The sequence below is a fragment of the Chroicocephalus ridibundus genome, chromosome 2, assembly GCF_963924245.1.
Source record: "Chroicocephalus ridibundus chromosome 2, bChrRid1.1, whole genome shotgun sequence".
In the NCBI taxonomy this organism is placed as follows: Eukaryota; Metazoa; Chordata; class Aves; order Charadriiformes; family Laridae; genus Chroicocephalus; species Chroicocephalus ridibundus.
Window position 1 is genome coordinate 71,445,716 of NC_086285.1, and position 22,650 is coordinate 71,468,365.

Sequence of the window (22,650 nt, forward strand, 5' to 3'; positions counted from 1 at the left end):
AGCTGTTCTAGATCAAGGAGTTTAAATCCGTGTCTTCCTCCACAAAGAATGGCTGAGGTCCTAGGAATAAAGTTCGGGAGATCTCGAATTCCGCAGAGCTGACAGCAGGCTTCCCAGTAAATATCCAGCACCTCCCCTTTTGCATGGTAGCATCTCTGATCGCTCCTATGCCAGTATCTTTGTTCCTTTATACCGTATCAGAGTACTGAATGCCCTTGAATTTCACTCCTGCTTGTGAGCAAAATCTTCTGCAAGTTAAAACATCAGGTGGACTTTCCTCTTACCTATTACAACTCCTGCAAGCCAGACTGCTTTATCTTGTAATTACCAAGGTGCAGTCTTTATTTTAACCTCTCATAAGAAGAAATTTCTATCACCATGTCCACAGAATCTAGTCAGGAATTATGAGTTTCACAGCTTTCAAACCTTTCCACATCATTTGAATGTACTATACAATGGCACATTTCAAAATGATGGCCTTCTTCAGTCAGCTATATCCATTGGAAGAAGTGGTGAGTGATTCAGTCCTCTCAGCCTAAATGTATTCTCCCCTTTATTCTTTTTCTTAATCGTTATTGCATATGGATACCTCTTGGAATTATGTAGTGCATGCACTTCAGTGCAAATCTATCATGTTCCAAACTTTAAATGAGAGGAATCAATTGAAATTTGCTTGGAAAAATGAAAAAGAAACATGGTGAAGAAATGTAGTGACAGAATTCACGATTCCAGACTTTCTACCTTTGTATAACATTCAGATTACGCTGCAGCTCAGCAGAGACTTCAGAATATTTACCTTAACTTTCCCCTTCACATGACAAACAGTTGAGTCTCACATTCAAAATTAGGCCTTAAACCATCAGTTTTCTCCAAAACAAGGATACTGCAATCAAAAGTGATACTTCAAATAAGCATTATCAAATTTCTTTCCACTTAAAAGTAGTGCGACGATATTTAAGTAAGTTTTTTCCCATCCATTTCCAATGACTCAGGTATCAGTTCTATATAATAAAAAGATGGGGTGTTTTTCCTTTACAGGCTTTAATAATTTAAAATATATCTTTCTAGGTTCTTACACTGCAAGCAAACTTTACCTAAAAGCCCCCTAAAGATGTGTTACCATAGGATCAAACATAGAACCTGACTTATGAAACAGTAGATCTTCTGTCCCATGCTAAACCCCTGCAGCTCTCTGCAGGCCTCCTGTAACTTTCCTTGGGGTCCTAGACCATGGTGGAACCCAGCTCACAGTAAGGGGAAGCAGATGCAGAAATCTGTGAAGCCTCTGGGATCCTGCCACCAGAGGGGAAAATATGAGCTTCCTATATTTGTCTCTACTTCAGAATGTCATTACTGGAATTCTTTAAGACTTTTTTTTTTTAACTTTAAAAGTCCTTCTCATCTTGTCTTTGCAAGGCTATTTATGTGTGTACACATAAAATAGTTTCCCTAAAGCTTTTAGTTATGTCATACCAGAATTTCCACTAAAAAGGTCATCAGAACTGAATGCTTGTAGCTTTTAGCCACACAAAACAACACTGTGGTTTCTTGCCCCTACTGAAAACATGTGTTACATCTATATTTCCAATTCTGCAAGTCCTATTAAAGAGAATAATCAGTTAAATTGTGCATTATCCAATTTACATACAAATCCTGTATTAAAAGCCTGACTTGAGCTAACAAAAGTAACAAAATATGACAGAAACTATTGAACAAATACGGTATCCAGTTACAGTCAGGTAAATCTGGAATAACAGCTTGAAACAAATAGCATGGCGTAAAGTCTGAAGTAATTGGGAACGGAACTTTGCCACCTGGCATTTACTCACTTCACTAAACCTAAAGCCCTGGAAGGGTCAAGCAATGAATAACCACATAATTTGTGGGAAGAAGTGTCTAGAAACCCAGGATACAGAGGTGAAATGAGGATAAATGCTTTGCTTCCGTGCTGAACTTTCTGGATTTTGTTAGTCTAAGCCAGGACATGGATATTGCTTTAATATGCCATGAATATTTTCAGTGTGAAATTCCATTCATTTAAAAATAAGATGTGATTCATACAGAATTCACATGGCAGGGCCTGGAATTTTAAAGTAGCTTGGATATAACATGCAGATGTATAAACCTTTAAACAACTTTAGCTGGGATTTCTTTTTTCTATATAATAAACATAAGTGTTTCAAAAACAGACTGTAAATACTTGGAGACCGTAGCATTTGTTTCTATATGTTTATATTTCAGAATAAATATTAAAGGCTCAAATCTGAAAAGTGAGAAGGTTGTTCACAGTAGTAGTCTCTTCAAGCTTAAAAACTTTTGTAGGGTTGGATTTGCACAACACGTGGCAAAGCATACCTACAGAAAAGGTATGTGGAAAATACCTTAAAAAGCCTGTTAAAGTTACAGCGAGTACATGCTTAAATGAGTGTTATCTAAAAAAATTTAAACCTTAATTAGTCTTATTACTTTTAACTATGTAAAATGAAACCCCCACTGAATAACACTGCCAGAATAACCCCGGAGCAAACCATCAAGCAAACCCACATTCACAAGCTCACAGAGTCGAGAGGAATCGCACGAAAATCCCAAAGCTGAGAAAAGTTCACCTCTTTCACAGAAGATAATGCAATTAACACACGCACCACGAACCAGCAATCGCGCCCTGTTCACCTGAGAACAGAACCCCACCCCCACCCCCCGGCGTCGGGCAAAGAGGGAAGCGGGCTCAGCTCCATCCCACCTTCCCTCCCTCCAAAAGGTACGCGTCGGTGCCAAGGTACAACCCCGGGCAGGCGTGGGATGGGGGAGCGCAAGCAGGGCACCCTGCGCAGCCCCTACCGCCACACGCCGTTCCCTACCTTTACCCCTCACCGCCCGGGACCGGGACCGCTTTTCTTCTGGATGCGGCGCGGGTGGGACAGGCGGGAAGGCGGCCAGGGGAGCTGCTGCCACCCCCCGCTCCGCGCTGGCGCCTCCTCCTTCCCTCGCTGTTCTCCTCCCCGTCACGCATCTGCCGGCCGGCCGAGGAGGCTGCCGGCGAGAACGGGGCGCTGGGGCCGGCTGCCCCGCTGCTGCGGGCGGAGGAAGCGGCGGCCCCGGGCAGAGCTGGGCGCGTGGGGTGGCCCCGCCGCCGAGGCCGCTGGCCCCGGGCAGGCAACTGCCGACGGCGCTGCGCCGCTGCCGCCTCCTCTTACAAAGGGCAAATTCATCTGACGTTTCGGTGGAAGGGCTCGGTGCCGGGCGAGTCCCACGGCTACCGGGGTTGGGGCAAGGAGGGGCGGGGGCGGGCGGGAATCGCACTCTGAAAAGCCTCTTCTGGAAAATGTCAAGTTATATCATGTCCTGTCGACAAATTATTACCAAGATCACCTTAAATTATTAGAAAGCTACAAAGTTTTCCTCTTCTCGTTTTTTGGGGTTTTATTATTTATTTTTAAACACAGGTTGCCACTAGCAACATGCAATGCATGTGGAAAACCACCAGTTTCACTTTAGCTCAAAACTTGATGATGAGCTAAGTGCAAACGTGTCCTGGTGCAAAACAGTGATACCCTTGGAAATGTTCTCCATTTACAAGTTTAAAAAAGTGTAATTGTACATTGCCAACTGTATCGAAACCTATAGACCTGTCAAGTAGAAATTTCCAGACTCAAACCTTAAAGCCTACATGAATTGACAGTGTGTCTTTCTCTGAAGTGTGACTTACATAACATTTACATAGGTAACTGGCACATACGCCTGCTATTCATGGCAAAAACTCTCTCAAAAGTAGCGGGAGGCCAGGAACTGGGTGAGCACTCACCACAGGTCAGATTCTGTCCTTGCAGTACTTCACAAGGGAAACCGTGCTGCTAACAGAACTCCAACAGTGAGCGGCATGTGGGACCCCGAGGTGAAAGCCCAGCCCTGCCCTCGGTGTCAGCAGAGGGATGTAGGGAAGCTCACTGGGCTGCCACCTGCAAGAGCTACATGCCAGCCCTTCAAAGTTCCTGGGCTCGTACCTGTAGATCTACATACTACATCTAAATACTTCATAGAAGACATAACAGCTGTGCAAGCTTTGACTGAACTTGCAGTTGCAGATGTTATTAAACACGCACAAAGCAGTAATATTCAAACCCTGCAGAGTAAGATTTAACTTCACAGTAACTGAAAGGTTAACCAAAATCCCAACATAGAGCTCAGTTTGACAGAGTACAGTGTTGTCATTCACACGCAGGTAGAAAATGTGACTTTATGTACTGTTTTGATTCATTGTCTATCTCTAATGTTTCTTATTACTTTAAAATTCTGTTGAATCTTTACATATACTTACCCTGAAGCATGGCCCAAATGCAAATTTCTAAAATACAGTGAAGCTGCTTAGATCAATTCACATCAATTACTCATTTCACGTTTGCGAGAACTTGTATTTACAAGGACAACTCTTTAAGCTTCTTAAGGGTAAGAAACAGATGACAACTGGGGATGATGCAATAGTCTGCTAATCCTGAAACACTTACATGGGGAATAAAAAGGGGAATGCAGGATGTCAGAAGCGAGCAGGACTCCCCCTACGAAACATTTTGCAAATCAGGTATTCTTATCAGTCAACAAAGGTAAAATATCTCACGCAAATATGCAGTGAACACTTGGAGATACTCAGGATACATCATTAATCACGCCATAACTTAACTACATACTGCTCAAATAGTTTTCAAGTTTCTCTTGTCTTGTAAATTGTATTAATTAGCTCACTGATTAGTTCATACTTAGATTCCTGCTTTCAGGAGCAATTCTATAATCCTCAGAATCAAAAGCAATGTAATGCTTCTAACATTAGTAAAGATGTACTTGGTGTTTACACAGGACTTTTTCTCAGCGTTTCATAGACAAGCCAATTTGACATTTCTAGGAAATGTGTAGCCACTTGACTGTTACAGAGAAACTGAAGTGCCTATGTATATTTATATAACTCATACAAGAAGTGCCTAGATTATTAAAAATTAGCATCCCATAATTTCTTGCTGTGGTATTTTACTCTGTGGATAAAATTAATAATGAGAGTTACTGAGTACTTACTTTGATGCAGGGCACTTTCTCTGCATTCTACAGATGACGTTTTCTGTAATTTTGCCCACAGCAGACTTGCTAGTTTCTGCGTTGATGGCAGGACACTGCAGTCACCAGTCACTTTGGAAACAAAATAAATGCAGTCCTGGGGGACTTTGTACACTCTGTGAAGCCCGCACTTCTATTTCCAAAAGCTTCTCAAAAACTGCCGTATGCTCTATACTGAAAGCCAATCAACATTGCTTGCTAATAAAAGCTGCTCTGAACTAACCGAAAAGAGCTGTTTATATTAATTAACAGAGGCTGGTAACCATGCTTAAAATAGCCCTGCCTGCTGCACTCCAGCATTCAATACAAGCCTGCAATGTATCTTTCAAACATGTCAGCTGCTTCTTTTCACAGCACCTTCAAACCATGTTTCACCATTTAATTCTATTGAGTTACTACATCTAAGAAACATAACCTTTGATATCTAAAAGTGAGCCCAAGGTACCTCCAGGATAACTGTTTTAGGGAACTAGTGTTAGCAGATAGAACTAGCTGTCAAAACTAAGACAGTGTCCTTAACGTTGGGACTATGGCAGTAGTGGAGCAGCTTCTCTGTGATGGAATAAGAAGAGCAGGCTACAGTAAGCAGCTCTTGTATTAAGTCTAAGAAGCTCTTAGAATCACTTATCCCTTTCCAATTTAGCCTTCTACCAGAACCAAGGGTTTTTAAGTTGCGTTTAGTACCTTTCACTACACTGTGTAATCACCTTAGATAATGCTAACATTTTATACCAATATAATTCTCATTCAGGTCTTTCAACTTTCAGCTGAAACTGTATCATTAAATTAACTTCATCAAGTTGGGTGGAGAAAAGGCAGCAATACAGAAGCGTCAATACAGTGAAGCATCCCAAAGCAGTGTATTGAGAACAAGCATCCTTACTCATAGTAAAAATAAGAAGGTATATCAGTTTTGGTCTTTGCTCTTGAATTTAGCAATTTCCCTTTAACACATCTGAAATTTTCTTCTAACTAATTTTCCCCCTCCTTCTGCCAAATTCTAGCATTGCTGATTTTTTCTAAAAGTCTTTTTAATCCCCATTGTCTCAATCTTGTCTGGGAGATGCAACAACCAATAACAAAACTGTTAACAGCATACTCCATAAACTCATAAATCAAAAAGATACTATGAAGGGCAGAGAAGGTTTCAAAAGACAGAATCAAGAAAAGTTAGTTATCATAGCTGTTGAAGTTCTGCCAGAAGAAACCTGTGACAAAATGCAATTTACCTCCACTAAGAGTATATCAGTTCCTAAAATATTGAATTCAGTCTATGCTTAAGGATCTCCCTGCTACTAAAGTGATGTCTTCACTAAAACGATCAAAGAAGCCATTATCTTCTATTTCTCTTCAAGGTGCCGTTCTAGTGTGATATGTTTAGGACATTAACATAGGTAGTTTAATTAGGTAAATCATCTCCATTGGGTAAACACATCCCTCCTTACAAAAGAGAGAGTCTAATTTATCATCACAACCTGAAGCACAGACTTTGGATTTCTTCTGCCACGATTCTGAACTAATCCAAACCTATTCATCCTATAGGAAGAAGTCTGTTGTCTTCAAACATTTGTCTTGTGCCATTTGCGTTGCCCTTGGCTTAATGATGAGATTATTTTTGCCTCCTTAGTGTGTGTTAACTTCAGGCTTGTCTAATTGTGTATTGTTGGTAAATAATTTACATCTTTTCCTTTTTAAGACCACCACCATCTGTGATTGCACCAGCTTTAAGAACTTTAGGAAAAGGAATCTGCATCTCCATTGCCTCAATTGCAGGGTGATTAATATACACTCCTCAGACTTTCCCTTTGTACATAATGTATGAATTGTAGTATTTCCTAAGTGTTTTCCTATTCCAGATTCTACTATTTTGTAGTATTTATATTACACACATATCCCAGTTTTACTACCAATTCTACAGGACTATGCTTTCCACACACCTAAGATTTAACAGTTCACATCAGTGTGCCATTTTTCTCACTTCCTCTCTCTCCTTGACCTGGTCCCTCCCAAAGCCAGAGCCACCTACCCACAGCTACTCACACACTAACCAAAAAGCTGCTGTCAGTACCATATGGCTTGGAGACACTTATGGGCACTGGCTAGTTCGAGCTACTTCCTTCTCCAGCGTTTTTTTCTGAGCACTCCTGACTCCTGCCGAAGGCACCTTAAGACAAGCCTGGCCTCCTTGCGGGTTTGAAGAATAAAGCCTGGCAGGCCACAGGGCGGGGAGCGGGACGGGGCCTTTGCCCCTTCGGGGGCCGCCCGCGACACCCACATTTTACAGGGGGTAAGGAGGAGGCCTCACTCTTCAGCCTCACTCTTCAGCCTCACTCTCCTACCTCAACGGCCGCTTTCTGCCGTTGGCCGCAACCCCCACAGCCCCCCCTCAGCCTGTCAGCACCGCGGCCCCCGCCCCGTTAGGGTAAAGCGGAACCGCCGGGGGGACGGGAGGTGAAGGAAAGGGCGCGGACAGCCGCCACCCGACAAAGTGCCGCTGGCGGCGGGGCGGCCCCTCACACACATCCCCCCCTCACCGGCGGCAACGCCCTGACGTCACCGCAGGGCGGGCGCACGTCACGCGCATCCGCACGCCCCGCCACGACCGGCCCCCTTCCCCTGCCCCCCACGCCTCCCCGCGCCGGCCGGGCTGCGGGCGCGTGATTGGCCGTCGCCTTCCCGCTTCCTTCTCCCCGCCCGCCAACCCGCCATTTTGAAAACCTTGTTGATTCCGGGGGAGAGAGGCGAGAGAGTGGCTGTTCGGTGGGACGGTGTTTGTGCGTGTCGCTCTCTCTCTCTCTGTGTGTGTCTTGCCGCCCTGCCCCCTTCCCTTGCCCTCCCCCCTTGTCCTCCTCCTCCGGTAACTGTCGCCTCCAGCTGCTGTTGGTGCCGCGCCCGAGGAAGGAGCCAGAAGCCGGGGCTCGAGCTGAGCTGAGGTGGGTCCCCGCCGCCATGGCCGTAACGGCGCCGGAGAGGGCGCTGCCGCCTCGCTGCGGTCGGGCCGGGCGGCCCAATGAGGCGGGTGACGAGGGGAAACGAAGCGGGCACGCCGTGTGTGGCGGGGCCGCTTGTCACCGACCGGCGGGGGCCCAGGCCTCCGCGGGGCGGCGGACGGTGTTTTCCGCCTGAGTTGTTTTGCCGGGCGCTGTGTCCGGCGCGGCGGCGGGAAGGGAGTGGAACGCTGCTTCCCACGCTGCCTGCTGGTTCGGGGAGGGGGATGGCCCTCGCCGCTGCCCCCGCCGCTCTTCTCGGCTGCCGGCTTCTCCGGGCGCTGCTCATCTCGTCCTCGGTTTCCCCGGCCTCCCCGTCGCACGTCGGCAAGGGGACAGGTGGCCAGTCGGTGTCCGAAAAGTGCTGGAGAAGGGTGGGAGGTGCTGTTGTGCGAGACTGTCCTTCTTGGGGCGGCTTGTGAGGTACTCTCGCCCGGCCGAAAATACCCCCGGCTGAAGCCTTCCTAAAGGTGGATCCCGGTACCCTTTTTCCCTAAGGAAGTCGTCCTCACGGACCGGGTTGCTGAAAGGCTAAGAAGTCACTTACTTCCCTCTTCCCCTTCGGCTCCTGTTGAAAGGGGAAGGAGAGACAGCTCGTAGTGCTTCGCTTGTTTCTTCCACTTGTGCGGACAAGTAAAATTCAGAGAGTTAATATCGTGAAAAAGGCGCGTTACTTTTTCGTGTCAAATGAAATTCTGGTAGTAATATCCTGAAAGATGTTTTACATGTTTCTCCCCAGTGATTTAACAAAAAGGAGTAAGCTTTCTTTTTTACCTTACTACTGGTAATGTAACTTATTTTTTCTATCATTTGAAGTGCTGCTGTTCTTTGACACCTGCTAATGTTGCATATGAGCAGTTGATTTCGTTGTTGTTTATTGAGACTGACCTCTCGCAGATCATATTGGCTTTAATATCGTAAAAAGAAAATGGTTAATCGTGACTTTTTTTTTCCCCACAAGGACTTGTACAACTGATGCTGTATTTTGTTCCAGATTTGTAAACAGTGAAAGACTTTGAAAACTAGAATTTTTCTAGAATGAACAGACATGCTTATCTTCCTTTGTTAGATGGGCATTCTCTGTCAGTAAGGAAACGGTACTGCAAAAGTGAGATGTTCCAAAGTTAATATTTAAGCCACTTCAAATGCTAAGAAAAGACTCCTTTTAAATATGCTAAGTATGAAGCATTTATTCTTTTATTGTAGATCTGCAGATTAAAACCAAAAAGCATTTTCAAGCCCTAGGATGCCATGGCTATTTGAATTTTGAAAGCAGTGTTAAATTTTTCCAAATTGCTTGTAACTTTTATTTTTTATTTTTCTGTTCCCATTCCCCATCTAAATATGTAGTTTGTTTAACTTGCTAGGAAACTTGTATGCATGGTTAACTGTGATCAGAAATAACTATTCAGCTTATAACATGGTGCACTAAAATTGTGATATCTTAAAACATTGCAGTTCTTAATAGATAACAGCATCAGCTGCCTTGAGTGGGTGTTTCTGAATGTCTCACAAAGCAACCTTGAAGACTTCTGTGTGTAAAGAATTGATAACCTTTTAAACTGTTCTTAACCAGGCTAGTTGAAGAATGGATAGCAATTCCTCCTGAAAAATTTTATGTATTCTGTGCATGCAGAATACTTTAGTGTCTTAAAGAATGTAAACAACCACAATATGAGCGTTATGACATTACTTCTACTGTACAAGAAGATTTAAAAAAAAAAAGGCAAATTTCCTGTATTTTTCGTGTGTAATACTATGTTGATGATGGTTTCCCTGACTGCTTTTTGCAGAACCATACACCATGTCTTCTGTTGTTTCCTCAAAAGAAGATACAATGTCATCTGAAAAAGCAGATGAGAAACAACCTGAAACTGAAAACAAAGCTGAGGAAAGTGATGAAGATGAAGAAGAGGAAGAAGAGGAGGAAGAAGAAAAGGGTACATGTTTTTCCACTGTATAAGTTGTCCTTTAAAAATGCCAAGTTTGCTGAATGCAGTCTCCTGTGATGTTTAATTGTACAATTATTGTTTAGGAGAATCTATGGTACATCTATCCCATGGGTCATAAATCGCTTCTCAGTAGACTGTAACAGCCAACACTAGAAAAAGTGATGCTGGTGTTCCTCAGGAAGGATTGAAGGAATTGCCAGCATCCTGGATTCCTACACTAGGGTTTGCTGTTGTGTGAACCTCTAAGTGATTATAAGAGGTAGTGTCCTTTATGAAATTATTTGTATAAAATTGCATATCCAAAAAGGAATCCTTTTTTTCCAGTAACACTCTGAAGTGATCTGTGTTTGCAAAAGAGAGAAACTTGAAAAATCTGTGCAGTGGCTTTGGAAACAATACAGATATCCTTGCTTAACTACTGTGAATTAATTTACCGGGTACCAAAATTTAATTATATCGGAGGGGAGAAATTCCATTTGACTAACTTTGTTAATAAAAGTCATGGCGATATAAGACGAGCAAGCAAGGACGGATTTTTGTTGTGGCATGTAATTGAGGAGGGTAGTCAAGGAATACAAGATGTGATAAAGGAACTACTGTGCAAAAATGTTCATTCCTATTGTGAAATCCCTAGGCGCCTATTTTGCAAATGAAAGCATTCATGTAAATAGAGCTGCACCATGGCACAGTGAAAACCAAGTGTGCTGGTTTTGGCTGGGATAATTTTCTTCATAGTAGCTAGTATGGGGTTATGTGTTTTGCTGAAAACAGTGTTGATAGTACAGGGATGTTTTAGTTATCGCTGAGCAGTGCTTACACAGAGTCAAGGCCTTTTCTGCTCTTCACACCACCCTGCCAGTGAGTAGGCTGGGGGCTGCACAAGGAGTTGGAAGGGAGACAGTTGGACAGCTGATCTCAACTGACCAAAGGGGTATTCTATACCACATGATGTCACGCTCAGCATGTAAAGCTGGGGCAAGAAGAAGGAAGGGTGGGGGGTTTGGAGTTATGGTGTTTGTCTTCCCAAGTAACTGTTAAGTGTGATGAAGCCTTGCTTTCCTGGAGATGGCTGAACACCTGCCTGCTGATGGGAAGTAGTAAACGAATACCTTGTTTTGCTTTGCTTGCATGTGCAGCTTTTGCTTTACCTATTAAACTGTCTTTACCTCAATCCACCAATTTTCTCACTCTTACCCTTTTGATTCTCTCCCCCATCCCACTGCAGGTGGGGGAGGAAGTGATCGAGTGACTGCGTGGCACTTAGTTACAAGCTGGAGTTTAAACCATGGCAGCAAGCCACTGATGGTCTTGGATTCTTAAGAGCTGAGGTCTGCCTTTAGGAAAGGCAGTAGAAAGAAAAGAGATGATGCTGTTTGGGAAACAGAGTAATAGAATTAGGTTTTTGGAAACAGCTGTTTCTTGTGTACACACAAGTATGTTTTGCTCTGTTTTCAGCAGATACATATCCAGTTTTGAGGATGTTCATACACATTTTGAAGCTCCTTTCAGATGTTAAAGACATCTGTTTAGCACTAAGGATAGTTTGATATGTGATTTGAGGTCAAGTATTTTAGTATGAAATGTTTAGGTGAAGCTTTGGGGTTTTCTCCTGACACAGTATCACTAAAGTAGTGATGTGCAATGTATACATAAACCAATATAAATGTATTCATTACTAAGCAGTACCAGAATTACTGGGAATAGTATTCTTGTAGTATTTCTAACACTTGTATTGTGCCTGTAGAGTGCTGTGCTGTGTAGCCCTGTGAGGTGTAGTATAGTTCCACTGTTCTTCTGCGTCTCCTGCTAATAGGTGTGGGTCCTCCGGTCCAGCAGTGAGAAAGTGTCTGCAGGCATGCTGGACTCACCTTTTGCCCATCTGGTGGTAGTATTCTCCTTGACAGGGCTAAAGTGGAACTGTGCGCTTAGGGGCTAGGGCATCCCAGAAGCAGACCATGCAAACAGTGTCATTTCTGTACCTCAGAAAGACAGTGAAGGGAGAGAAGGATGGGTTTCTGAAAATGCACAGTGCTGCAGTCTCCATTGTGGGGTGGGGTTCCCTTTAGGAAATGCCCAGCCTTGTCTTCAAGGTTAAGTTGTAAGCAGGATTGTGGTTAAGAACTGGAGACTCCGATATACAGCTCCATAGAATCCCATTGATCTGTTAGCCAAAGGTTTGAAAGTGTCATAGTACCTGGCTATATAAATTTTTGATTTTCAATTGCAAAGATTTAGTGTCATGTTGCTTGTCACTGCAGTGGAATCTGCTTGTGTAATGAAACAATACTGTATTTAAGCAAGTTGTCTTTTGCAGAGAAGAGTCTCATTGTTGAAGGAAAAAGGGAGAAAAAGAAGGTAGACCGACTGACCATGCAAGTATCCTCATTGCAAAAGGAACCTTTTACAATTACACCAGGTGAGTTTGTCCTCTCACATAAGAATTGTGAGTGTTGGGAACGATAATGAAACATCTTAAAAGACCAAATTATTAATTTGTTGTAGATGAGGCCTAACTTAACAGTGTCATGATACTTTTTAAAATAATAAGTTTATTATAATTCTATGAAAACCCTCTTTTACTCTGTAGCATCAATTTAAACCATAGAAGTTATATAATGTTTAAACTTACCTGGTACTTTCAGTGCCTCGCCACCACTGACAAAGGCAGGAAAAACTAGAATAAAAAGATATGTCAAGTCCTTGTACGCTGGTCTAGGTACTATCAAGTAAGAAAACAAAGGGATTGTCAGGATGCCTAATTGATAGGAAAAGGTCTGCTTAATGTTTGACCTATTATAATGTCTGATGCTATTCTAAAATAACTTTGTTTTTTTAAAAAACAGTAGATATTTGCAGTTATAAGCACATAAATAAATAGAAATGTGATGAATCGCGTATTTTAACTGTTTCAGGAAAAGGACAAAAACTCTGTGAAATTGAAAGGATACAATTCTTTCTGAGTAAAAAGAAGACAGATGAACTTAGGAACCTGCACAAACTCCTCTACAACAGGCCAGGCACTGTAAGAACTTAAAATCAGTCTTGCATATCTGTTCGTTCTCGTGCATAGTGAAAATGTTTGTAGTATAGTTGTTTTTATGTTTGCACGTGGGGATCTACTTCTTAAGTGTCACTTATTACAAACTACTTGGAAAACGAATATTGCAGGACCAGTTAAGCAAGCCTGTAGCTTTTCTAACTCCTGTAAGCTACTCTCCCTGTAAAAATCCTATGGAAAAGTGTACTGAATTGTAAGTCTGCTTGAATATAGATTTTGTTTAATTTTTTTTAATGAGGGGAGGGGTGGTTTACCTTATGAGGATGAGCTGGGAATAATTTATGGTTCACGTGCTAAAAGCCGCTAAGATGCAGAATATAGTAAAAATACTCCATGTAGTTATTTTGTTCAATGTAGCTTTTTCTTAGTACTTCTATTTCTTTTATGTTTGAAACCTGTTAGTGGGTTTTAATAAATTGCTACTTACCTAGTAATTTTCTCCTTTAGTTTGCACAAAGTAGTAGAAAGTAAAACTACGTTATATGTAAAGGCTTTATAGTGTTTTTTATCACATTTATCTAAGGCAGTTAAAATATTTGTTGAAAACTGATATGCTTGCTTTTGTATTTGAGGATGAAACTTAAATATAATAGCAAATCTTTCTTGGAGCCCTGTATGTATCAGTGATCATGTCTTAAATTTCAGAGTAAACATGGCTCATCTTCTTTGCTAATAGAGGTAAAACAGATGTAGAGAAAATAAGGCAGACTACATTTTACTATTTCAATACACTTACCATATTTATAGGAATTTGATTTTAACCTCTTTGTGTATTTTGGATACTTGAACAGCCAGCACAGAAACCAGGAACTGAACTAGTATAGATCCATGCTAGCTGTAATATCTCAGAGCAGTGCTGCAAATGCAATGCTTGTTTAAGTAGCAAAGAAAGATCTGTTGCCTCAAGTACTCAGAAAAAGAACAGTATATATTAATTAAAACCTAATTCTGTGAATTGCGCTATGTATTCAGTATGGCAATAAATCAGACTAGAGAATTTCTGACTTGGTGCATACAGAGTTTTGCAAACTTCTGGATTGTCCTGCAGTAGAATTTAATTGTTTGGTAGGAAAGGTACAGTAACAGAACCATGTAACTTTCTCAGTTAACTGACTTTACTGTGGAAGTCACCAAACTGCATCCATTTACTCTTTATGAAACCACTAACACTTCTCTACTGTCTTTGGGAGGAGGTACTGGCATACCATTGCCTCAGAGTCCATCTTTCCCACTTTAGATTGCAGATCCGAGACATAACTGATTTAAGAGACTGTGTTGTTTACTGATTGTGCAACACACTACAAAGAAACTAACAACTTAATGATACTGTTATTAATAATTGATTTAGTAATCAATAAGAAATAATCTAATCAACCAATAGACACACAACTACTTGCAGTTTCATAATTATGTGCAAATTATATAATCGTAAATTGATATCTAGTGCTCCTAAGTCATACTAATTAGATGCAACTGCTATTGAAATACAGCTCTTACCCTTCCCCCCTCCCCCACTTATTTGGTTGCAATTCCGCACCCCCTTTGCTCTGCCCTCCCACATTTAGTCTTTTAGACATAGACTTGTTGGAAGGTCCAGCTGGACTGCTGCAGCATCCCAGTCGTTTGCGTCCAAAGATATGAGAATATAATTATTTGCTTGGAAATAACATTGGTATGGTTTCATTCAAAACTGTATTTAAACAGAACTGTTGAGAACTCAGAATGCTGTTTAATATAGTGAAGATCAGATGTTGTCTTGTGTGCACGTTCTGTGTGTGCTTTGGATCGTAATTAACATTTTTAATAAAACATACCAATGCCATCTGCAAATTTTCTCTAGGTGCTGGACAAAGATAATTCTCTTTGGAAAAGGAGCTTAGCTTTGGTAAAATTATAAACTAATGGAGAAACACCAGGAACAAAATTTGTAGAACTGTTGAAAGTGAGTTCAAATTATTCTTGATAGTGTTAAGATCTCAGAAGAATAAAAGATTTGGGGATGTTTTTTAACTTCTTTTTTTTGATAAAAAGAGATGGAGTGAAAACAAAGAACTTAATATATTTGGGACCTTGATGGGAGCAATTTTCCCATTACAAGGGCTGTCACAATGAAAGTTCAACCCTATTGAGACCGCAGGTATTATGATAGAACTTGTAAATTGGGTGGTATGGAAATGCAAAAATTTGTTGTGCTACAGAAAAGGTTCAAAAGTACAATCACAGTCCAATATAAGACTTTAGAAAAGCAAATAAAGCAAATCTGCTCTAGCAGATTATGTAGTAAAAATAAAGTTCACTATTCTATAACAACTTACATGGTACAAAGTATGCAACAGGCTTCATATGATCGTAGTTGTGCAAACCTGTAAATAATCATGTGGTACATTATAAACAAGCTTGAAATGGCAGGTGATTTTTGCCTGGTAAGTTATTAAAAGGAATTAAAAGTACCAAGACAACAAGAAAGTAACTGTTGTAGTTTGGCTGTCATGAGATAGAGACATAATGTATCTAGGTTATAACTTAAAGGGTAGAACTTTCTGTCATCAGAAAGCTAAATGCTAGAATAGATTTTTCTCATATGAAAAGTTAACAAATGTAATTGGATGAAATCTTTACTTGCCATGGAAAGTAATCTGCGTGTTCTGTTCTAGGTTGCTTCCCTCAAGAAGAATGTGGGTCAGTTCAGCGGGTTCCCATTTGAAAAAGGAAGTGACCAATACAAAAAGAAGGAAGAAATGTTAAAAAAGTAATGATCTCTGTTGCTACTTAACATAGTGTGACTCATGCTATATGATTCTCTTTATTTTCAAAATTTTACTTCAGATTAAATTTAAACTTTAGGCTGAGTAGCTGTTTCATAGCTCTACGATCTGTTTGAGCTCATTTTAATTGCACAAACTGATCTCGTAAGACAACTTGAAATGTATTAAAAGGAGTTAAATTGTGAACATTTCATTCACAATTCTTACAGTCCTGGCTTTAACTATCACATGCTAACTAGCAGATTCTTCTGCCAAGGAAGGAAATCATAATTTCCCCAGGGCAAGCGTAGTGTTGTGAATATGTTGTGCTCTATTCATGGTGCAAACCTCAAAACCTTCCTCCTTCACAATCAAAGCCATTTCTGCTTATTGTATATGAAACATACACTCTTATTCCTAGAATTGCTGTAGCAACTAGCCAAACAGTATTTTTTTAATATTATTGTTTTTTTCTTTTTTACTGTTTCCCCTACATAAGCTGCTGCTTTATTAACTGGAGAGACTGCTGCAGCTTGGTTTTGACTGGACTGAAAGGGTTTAAAAATGCCCTTGCATATTTGAGCAGCTAGTTGTAACAAATGAAAGAAGTAATAACTTCTACATAGTTGATTCTAATTTTTTTTTTAGTGTCCATTTGTTGATAGTGTGAAGGTTTCCAGAATGTGAAATTTGCAAATCTTCCTTCCTCAGATATGCAGTTTTCTAGGAGTAGGGTTTGTCAAATACCTCTAATAATCTACAAGACAAACTCTGTCTCAGGATGGAGTTTTGACTACTGGTTTAATTTGATAATGCTTCCCCTTAGCTGCAAAAGCTCAAAAATATTTTTGCACATTTTTTTCATATTTTCTGTATGAATGAACTGCTAGTTAAGTTTTGTTACCCTTCAGTCTTCCACAAATATTCTAAAAACTGGTTGCATTGTCACTCATATCAAGGTACCGAGGCCTGTGTGCTTGTATTACTGTGGTAAGTTCTGCTGCTGTTCATGGCTGTGTATGAAATGCTGCTGATTAGATTATTAGTTTATTCTGACTATGTGGTTGATTTCTGCCCATGCTGTACACTTGCATGTCATCGTGTTTTAACAGCATTGAACAAGATGAAAAAAGGAAAAAAAATAAGATCTTACTGTTTAGATTAAAAACAATGAGGGTTGAGGTTATTGTGTGGATTACAGTTCTTGGAATTTTTTCTAAGTCAAAACTACTTGCTATGGAAGTTCCTGACTCAAAACTTTGTATGCACTTGTTTATTCCACACTTGAACTGCATTTTAATACTTAGTACATTATGTTTGCTGTTATCTGCAGGTGTATCTTTGAAGCATTAAAAATATGGAAAGAATCTGGGAGGCAATATTTTATTCTTTGCATATATCAGTTCTACCCTAAGTTGAAATACAGGGACAAATGCCATGTGTAACACAACTCAGAATTTTAGTCAAAGCAGGAATAGAACCACAAAATCCTAAATTCAGGATAGAAGGTCTTGAAAGTCTGAAACAGAAACTTCGATTCTATGCAGTTTTTAAATCTGTTAACAGGTTAAGGAGTTTTAACTCTTACGTTTTAAGAGACAATAATACTATAGAGGTTGACTTGATTATGCGGGAATACCTTACAAGTATTCGGTGTATCCCCAAAAGCTAAACAGGAAGGCTCTCCTCATGTTAAGATTGCAAAAAATTTTTTTATGACCTTGTCTAGAAAAATGATTGAAAGATTTGACTTCATCATTGGAAGGATGGTGAATGAACTATACTTGGAGGCAGGGAGACGCACCAAACCAGTTAAGGTCTCTTATTCCGATGCCCTAAAACATGGGAGAACAAAGTTGTTCTGCACCCTTTAGAGAAGTTGTAGGCCACCATGAAATTGTTGCACTGACTTTTAAAACAAACAATGAAAAATAAGTTTCCTTTGACTTTGATTACCAGAAATAGCTGTTTAACTTGTGAAAAATGTTCAGACAATGAAATCTACTGTTCAGGCAGCATTGTACAAAATGAGTGAAGAGGAAAGCTAAACATTTGAAGGGAGGTAACAGGTAGACTAAGTAGGGGTTTTCTTGTCTTGCCTTTTTTTAAATCGCATTAAGCTTGCATTCTGATGTCATACCCTCATGGGATTTGACTCTTCCTTTACACTTTTTTCAGTACTAGTGGGACAATTGGTTCAAGATCATTTTGGAGTAAAGGGGGTGGATGTGAGAGTTTCTCTTAGCCTTCTGTCTTCATCAGCGGTACTTCTGTAAAGGGGTAAGGAAGTAGAGAAAATAAAAGGGACGACCAGTGCCCCCTTATAGTTCAAATCTTGTTCCCACTGGATTTATTTTCCAAGATTGTTTTATATTTTTTTTTAGGTTTTTTTACAGTGTGGTAGATTAGGAGAGATTCTGGGGAAGGCTTTTTTACTAAGATTTTATAGCTTTTTTTCTATATCCTATTTTACATACCTGGGGATTTGGGAATTTTCTTTTATTTTGCTGAATGTAATGTGGTGGTTCTTTGCTTAACTATAGATAAGACTGGAAACGTAGTTCTAAGTGTGTGTGTTCACATCCGTTGTCAGGTTGCAGACACAAACCAGATAGTGGCTTCTAACAGTCAAATGTTGACTGTTTAAGATGTGAATCTTTTCTTTCTCTTTTTTTTTTTTCTCTCCAGATTCAGAAATGCAATGTTGAAAAGTATCTGTGAAGTTCTCGACTTGGAAAGATCAGGAGTCAATAGTGAGCTGGTAACCAGAATCTTAAACTTCTTAATGCACCCAAAATCTTCAGGCAAGGTGAGATTCAGGTTGTTATGCTTACTTTTATAGCTCTGTTCTGATAAAAAGTGGCAGCTGTCTCTCTGTTCCTTATTATTTGCTTGTTACCAGTGGCGATAAAATTACTGTTCTAACTTACTGAAGTAGTAGTGGCTTCTTGAGAGTAGCTCTGCTCCTGCAGGCATCCATGATGGTGTGAGGGCTGAGATAGAAACTATATGCTTACATGTATGTGCACCTGTTGTACACTGTTAGTGCACAAAAGTGTATGCGGTCAACACATGAAGCTAATTAGAGCTATCCATACTCCAATACCATGAGTAGCTTCTGCTTTGTGGGTGAATGTAGGGGAATAGACGTAATATGTGAGCAGGAAAAAAAAAAGAAAAAGATGTTAGAGCAAGGAAATAAAACCACAAAAGTACAGGAAAATAAGCTGTCAGATGTTACTCAGGTATGCTACAAGTTCACAAGTGTACGTGATCACATTTGGTCATCGCAAAATGGAATTTGTTGCAAGCCTAGGAAAACTTGCTTTAATTAGTATATGCTACTGCACTAGATTCAGCTGCCAAGGCTACTATACTCTACTATTAATCTTCTTGGACTTTCAGTTTTTAATCTAAAAGTGATACTTACATTGCTAGACTGTTGCTCAGGAAACTAAAGTTATTCCCAGCAAACACTGGTAAGTGATGTGAACAGGGAGTCTGCATGCTGCCTTAGAGGCACTGGTACTGAGTGATGACAAAATGCAGTTTTGCATAAGACATGACAGAATTCCTGCCTTTAAGTCTTCTGAAGAGTTGTCACTAACTTATTACCAGAAGGAAAACCTTCCTTTTATGGATTTGGACGGAGGGGGGGGGGGGGTGCGTGTGTAGGTAAAAGGTTCATTCTAGATTGTTTTTTCTTGCTTCCCTTCCCTATCTCTCAACCTTTGAAGATTTGTTTGATTAGGGGGGTGGAAGGGGTGCTTAGCTTAAAACTGGAATTTCATTTTACTCAGGTCTATCTATGTAATGAATTTCTGATTATAGCAAAATGTTATGGCTTAAGTGTAGTACATAAAATAGTCCTGGTTTTTGTTTCAAGACTTAGACACCTCTTTATTTCTTTACTGTTCTTTCATGTGATTTGAAGGAATTTATAATTTTAAAATTCACTTTTATATTCCTATTTGGATAACACACCTTCCTGTCTCTCAGCCACTGCCAAAGTCCAAAAAAACACCAAGCAAAGGTGGCAAAAAAGAACGCAGTAGCACTGGAACAACAAGAAAAGCAAAACGCACCAAGTGCCCAGAGATCTTGTCAGATGAATCCAGTAGTGAAGAAGATGAAAAGAAGGAAAAGGATGATTCTTCAGAAGAAAAAGAAAGTGAAGATGAGGTAATGAAGGTTTTGTTTTTTGGTGTTGCGCCTTTTTTTCACAACATAGGGCTAAAAAAATTTGTCTGCAATTTGTCATTATGTGGTTGTTATCTATTGGTAATTCCTATAACATGCAGAGTTGGGCGGTAAGTTGTGTTTAACTGAATGAATGGTTTGAAAGAAAAGGGAATACATTTGCCATTTATAAGGGATTTTCATAATTTCTTAGTGCATTAAAGTTAGAGAATCTATAAGATAAGAGGTGAAGGTTCTCATTTTTGTATGTATATATGCACCTTATAAAACTGTCACTTTGGGGCAGCCAGGATTTCAGACATAACTGATTGTGTTTCTTGTATCATCTTCTGATGATTTTATTAATGTAATTACATGAAAATTCCTGATCATAGAATCATTTAGGTTGGAAAAGACCCTTGGGATCGAGTCCAACCACCAACCCCACTCTACAAAGTTCTCCCCTACACCATATCCCCTAACACCACATCTAAATGATTCTTAAACATATTCAGGGACGGTGACTCCACCACCTCCCTGGGCAGTCTATTCCAGTGTCTGACCACTCTTTCTGTGAAGAATTTTTTCCTAATGTCCAGTCTGAACCTACCCTGCTGCAGCTTGAAGCCATTCCCTCTTGTTCTATCGCTAATTACCTGTGAGAAGAGACCAGCACCAAGCTCTCTACAATGTCCTTTCAAGCAGTTGCAGAGAGTGATGAGGTCTCCCCTCAGCCTCCTCTTCCTCAAACTAAACAGTCCCAGCTCCTTCAATCGCTCCTCATAAGACTTATTCTCCAGGCCCTTCACCAGCTTCGTTGCCCTCCTCTGCACTCACTCCAGCACCTCAATATCTCTCTTGCATTGAGGTGCCCAGAACTGGACACAATACTCAAGGTGTGGCCTCACCAGTGTTGAGTACAGGGGGACAATCACCTCCCTACTTCTGCTGGTCACACTATTTCTAATACAAGCCAGGATGGCATTGGCTTTCTTGGCCATCTGGGCACGCTGCTGGCTCATATTCAGCTGCTTGTCAATTAGAACCCCCAGGTCCTTTTCTGCCAGGCAGCTCTCCAGCCACACTTCCCCAAGCCTGTAGCGATGCATGGGGTTGTTGTGGCCCAAGTGCAGGACCTGGCACTTGGCCTTGTTGAAGCTCATTGCATTAGCATTGTCCCATCGATCCAATCTATCCAAGTCTCTCTGTAGAGTGTCCCTATCCTCATGCAGATCAACACTCCTGCTTAGCTTCGTGTCATCTGCAAACTTGCTGATGGTACACTCTATGTCCTTATCAAGGTCATCAATAAAGATGTTAAACAGAAATGGTCCCAACACTGAGCCCTGAGGGACACCACTTGTGACCGGCCACCAGCTGGATTTAACTCCATTGATCACTACTCTTTGGGACCGCCCATCCAGTCAGTGCTTGATCCAGCAGATCGTATGCTCATCCAGGCCATGAGCAGCCAGTTTTTCCATGAGAATTCTATGGGGGACAGTGTCAAATGCTTTTTGAAAGTCTAGGTAGACAATGTCCACAGCCTTTCCCTCATCCAATAATCGGGTCATTTTGTCATAGAAGGAGATCAGGTTCGTCAGGCAGGACCTGCCTGTCATAAACCCATGCCGACTAGGCCTGATCCCCTGGTTTTCCATTGTATGACTTGTAATGGCACTCAAGATGATCTGCTCTATGACCTTCCCTGGTACGAAGGTTAGACTGACAGGTCTATAGTTTCCCAGATCCTCCTTTCTGCCTTTCTTGTAGATGGGTGCTACATTTGCTACCCTACAGTCCATTGGGACCTCCCCCGTTAGCCATGACTTCAGGTAAATAATGGAAAGTGGCTTGGTGAGCATGTCTGCCAAATCTTTCAGCACTCTTCAATGTAACCCACCCGGTCCCATAGACTTGTGCGCATCCAAGCAGTGTAGCAGGTCACTGATCACTTCGTCTTTAATTGTGATAACCTCGTTCAGCTTCCCCTCACTGTCTTCTAGCTCATGAGGCTGGGTGCCCAGGGAACAGCTAGTTCCACTGCTAAAGACTGAGGCAAAGTAGGCATGGAGCACCTCAGCCTTTTCCTCCTCCTTTGTGACTATGTTTCCCTTTGCATCCAATAAGGGAGGGAGATTTTCCCTAATCCTTGTTTTGTTGTTAATGAATTTATAGAAATATTTTTTGTTATCCTTAACAGCTGTAGCTAGGTTGAGCTCCAGCTGTGCTTTGGCTCTCCTGATTTTCTCCCTGCATAGCTTCACTACATCTTTATAGTCTTCATGGGAGACCTGCCCCGTCTTCCAGAGGTCATAGACTCTCCTTTTATTCTTGAGGTCCTGACAAAGGTCCCTATTTAGCCAGGCTGGTCTCCTTCCCCGCCTACTTGTTTTTTGGCACACAGGGACAGCCTGCTCCTGTGCCTTTAAGTCTTTTCTCTTGAAGTATGTCCAGCCTTCCTGGGCTCCTGTATCCTTCAGAGCAGCCTCCCAAGGGATTTTGTCAAGCAGTCTTCTGAACATGTCAAAGCTTGTCCACCGGAAGTCTAAGGTGGCAGTTTTACTAACCCCTCTCCTTGTTTCTCAAAGAATCAAAAGCTCAATCATCTCATGATCACTGTGCCCTAG

General features: G+C 41.1%; 2 protein-coding genes across 5 annotated transcripts in view; one reads left to right on the forward strand and one right to left on the reverse strand.

The window, feature by feature from the left end:
* RNF144B (ring finger protein 144B) overlaps nucleotides 1–3,178 on the reverse strand; it is a 98,565-nt gene extending 95,387 nt beyond the window's left edge. Inside the window, exon 1 of the mRNA XM_063325819.1 lies at nucleotides 2,859–3,178. The gene's annotated coding sequence lies outside the window, so the exon portion shown is untranslated. The remainder of the gene's footprint in view (nucleotides 1–2,858) is intronic.
* A 4,620-nt stretch (nucleotides 3,179–7,798) lies between these two features.
* The window catches only part of DEK (DEK proto-oncogene), a 55,876-nt gene continuing 41,024 nt past the window's right edge, over nucleotides 7,799–22,650 (forward strand). For 3 of the 4 annotated variants that reach the window (XM_063325826.1, XM_063325825.1, XM_063325828.1), the window contains exons 1-7: nucleotides 7,799–8,033; nucleotides 9,881–10,027; nucleotides 12,354–12,455; nucleotides 12,952–13,061; nucleotides 15,752–15,846; nucleotides 18,530–18,650; nucleotides 19,841–20,023. In XM_063325826.1, coding sequence (XP_063181896.1) covers nucleotides 9,892–10,027; nucleotides 12,354–12,455; nucleotides 12,952–13,061; nucleotides 15,752–15,846; nucleotides 18,530–18,650; nucleotides 19,841–20,023 — 747 coding nt within the window. In that variant the 5' untranslated portion in view covers nucleotides 7,799–8,033; nucleotides 9,881–9,891. The remainder of the gene's footprint in view (nucleotides 8,034–9,880; nucleotides 10,028–12,353; nucleotides 12,456–12,951; nucleotides 13,062–15,751; nucleotides 15,847–18,529; nucleotides 18,651–19,840; nucleotides 20,024–22,650) is intronic. The other variant, XM_063325829.1, reaches the window with a different exon arrangement.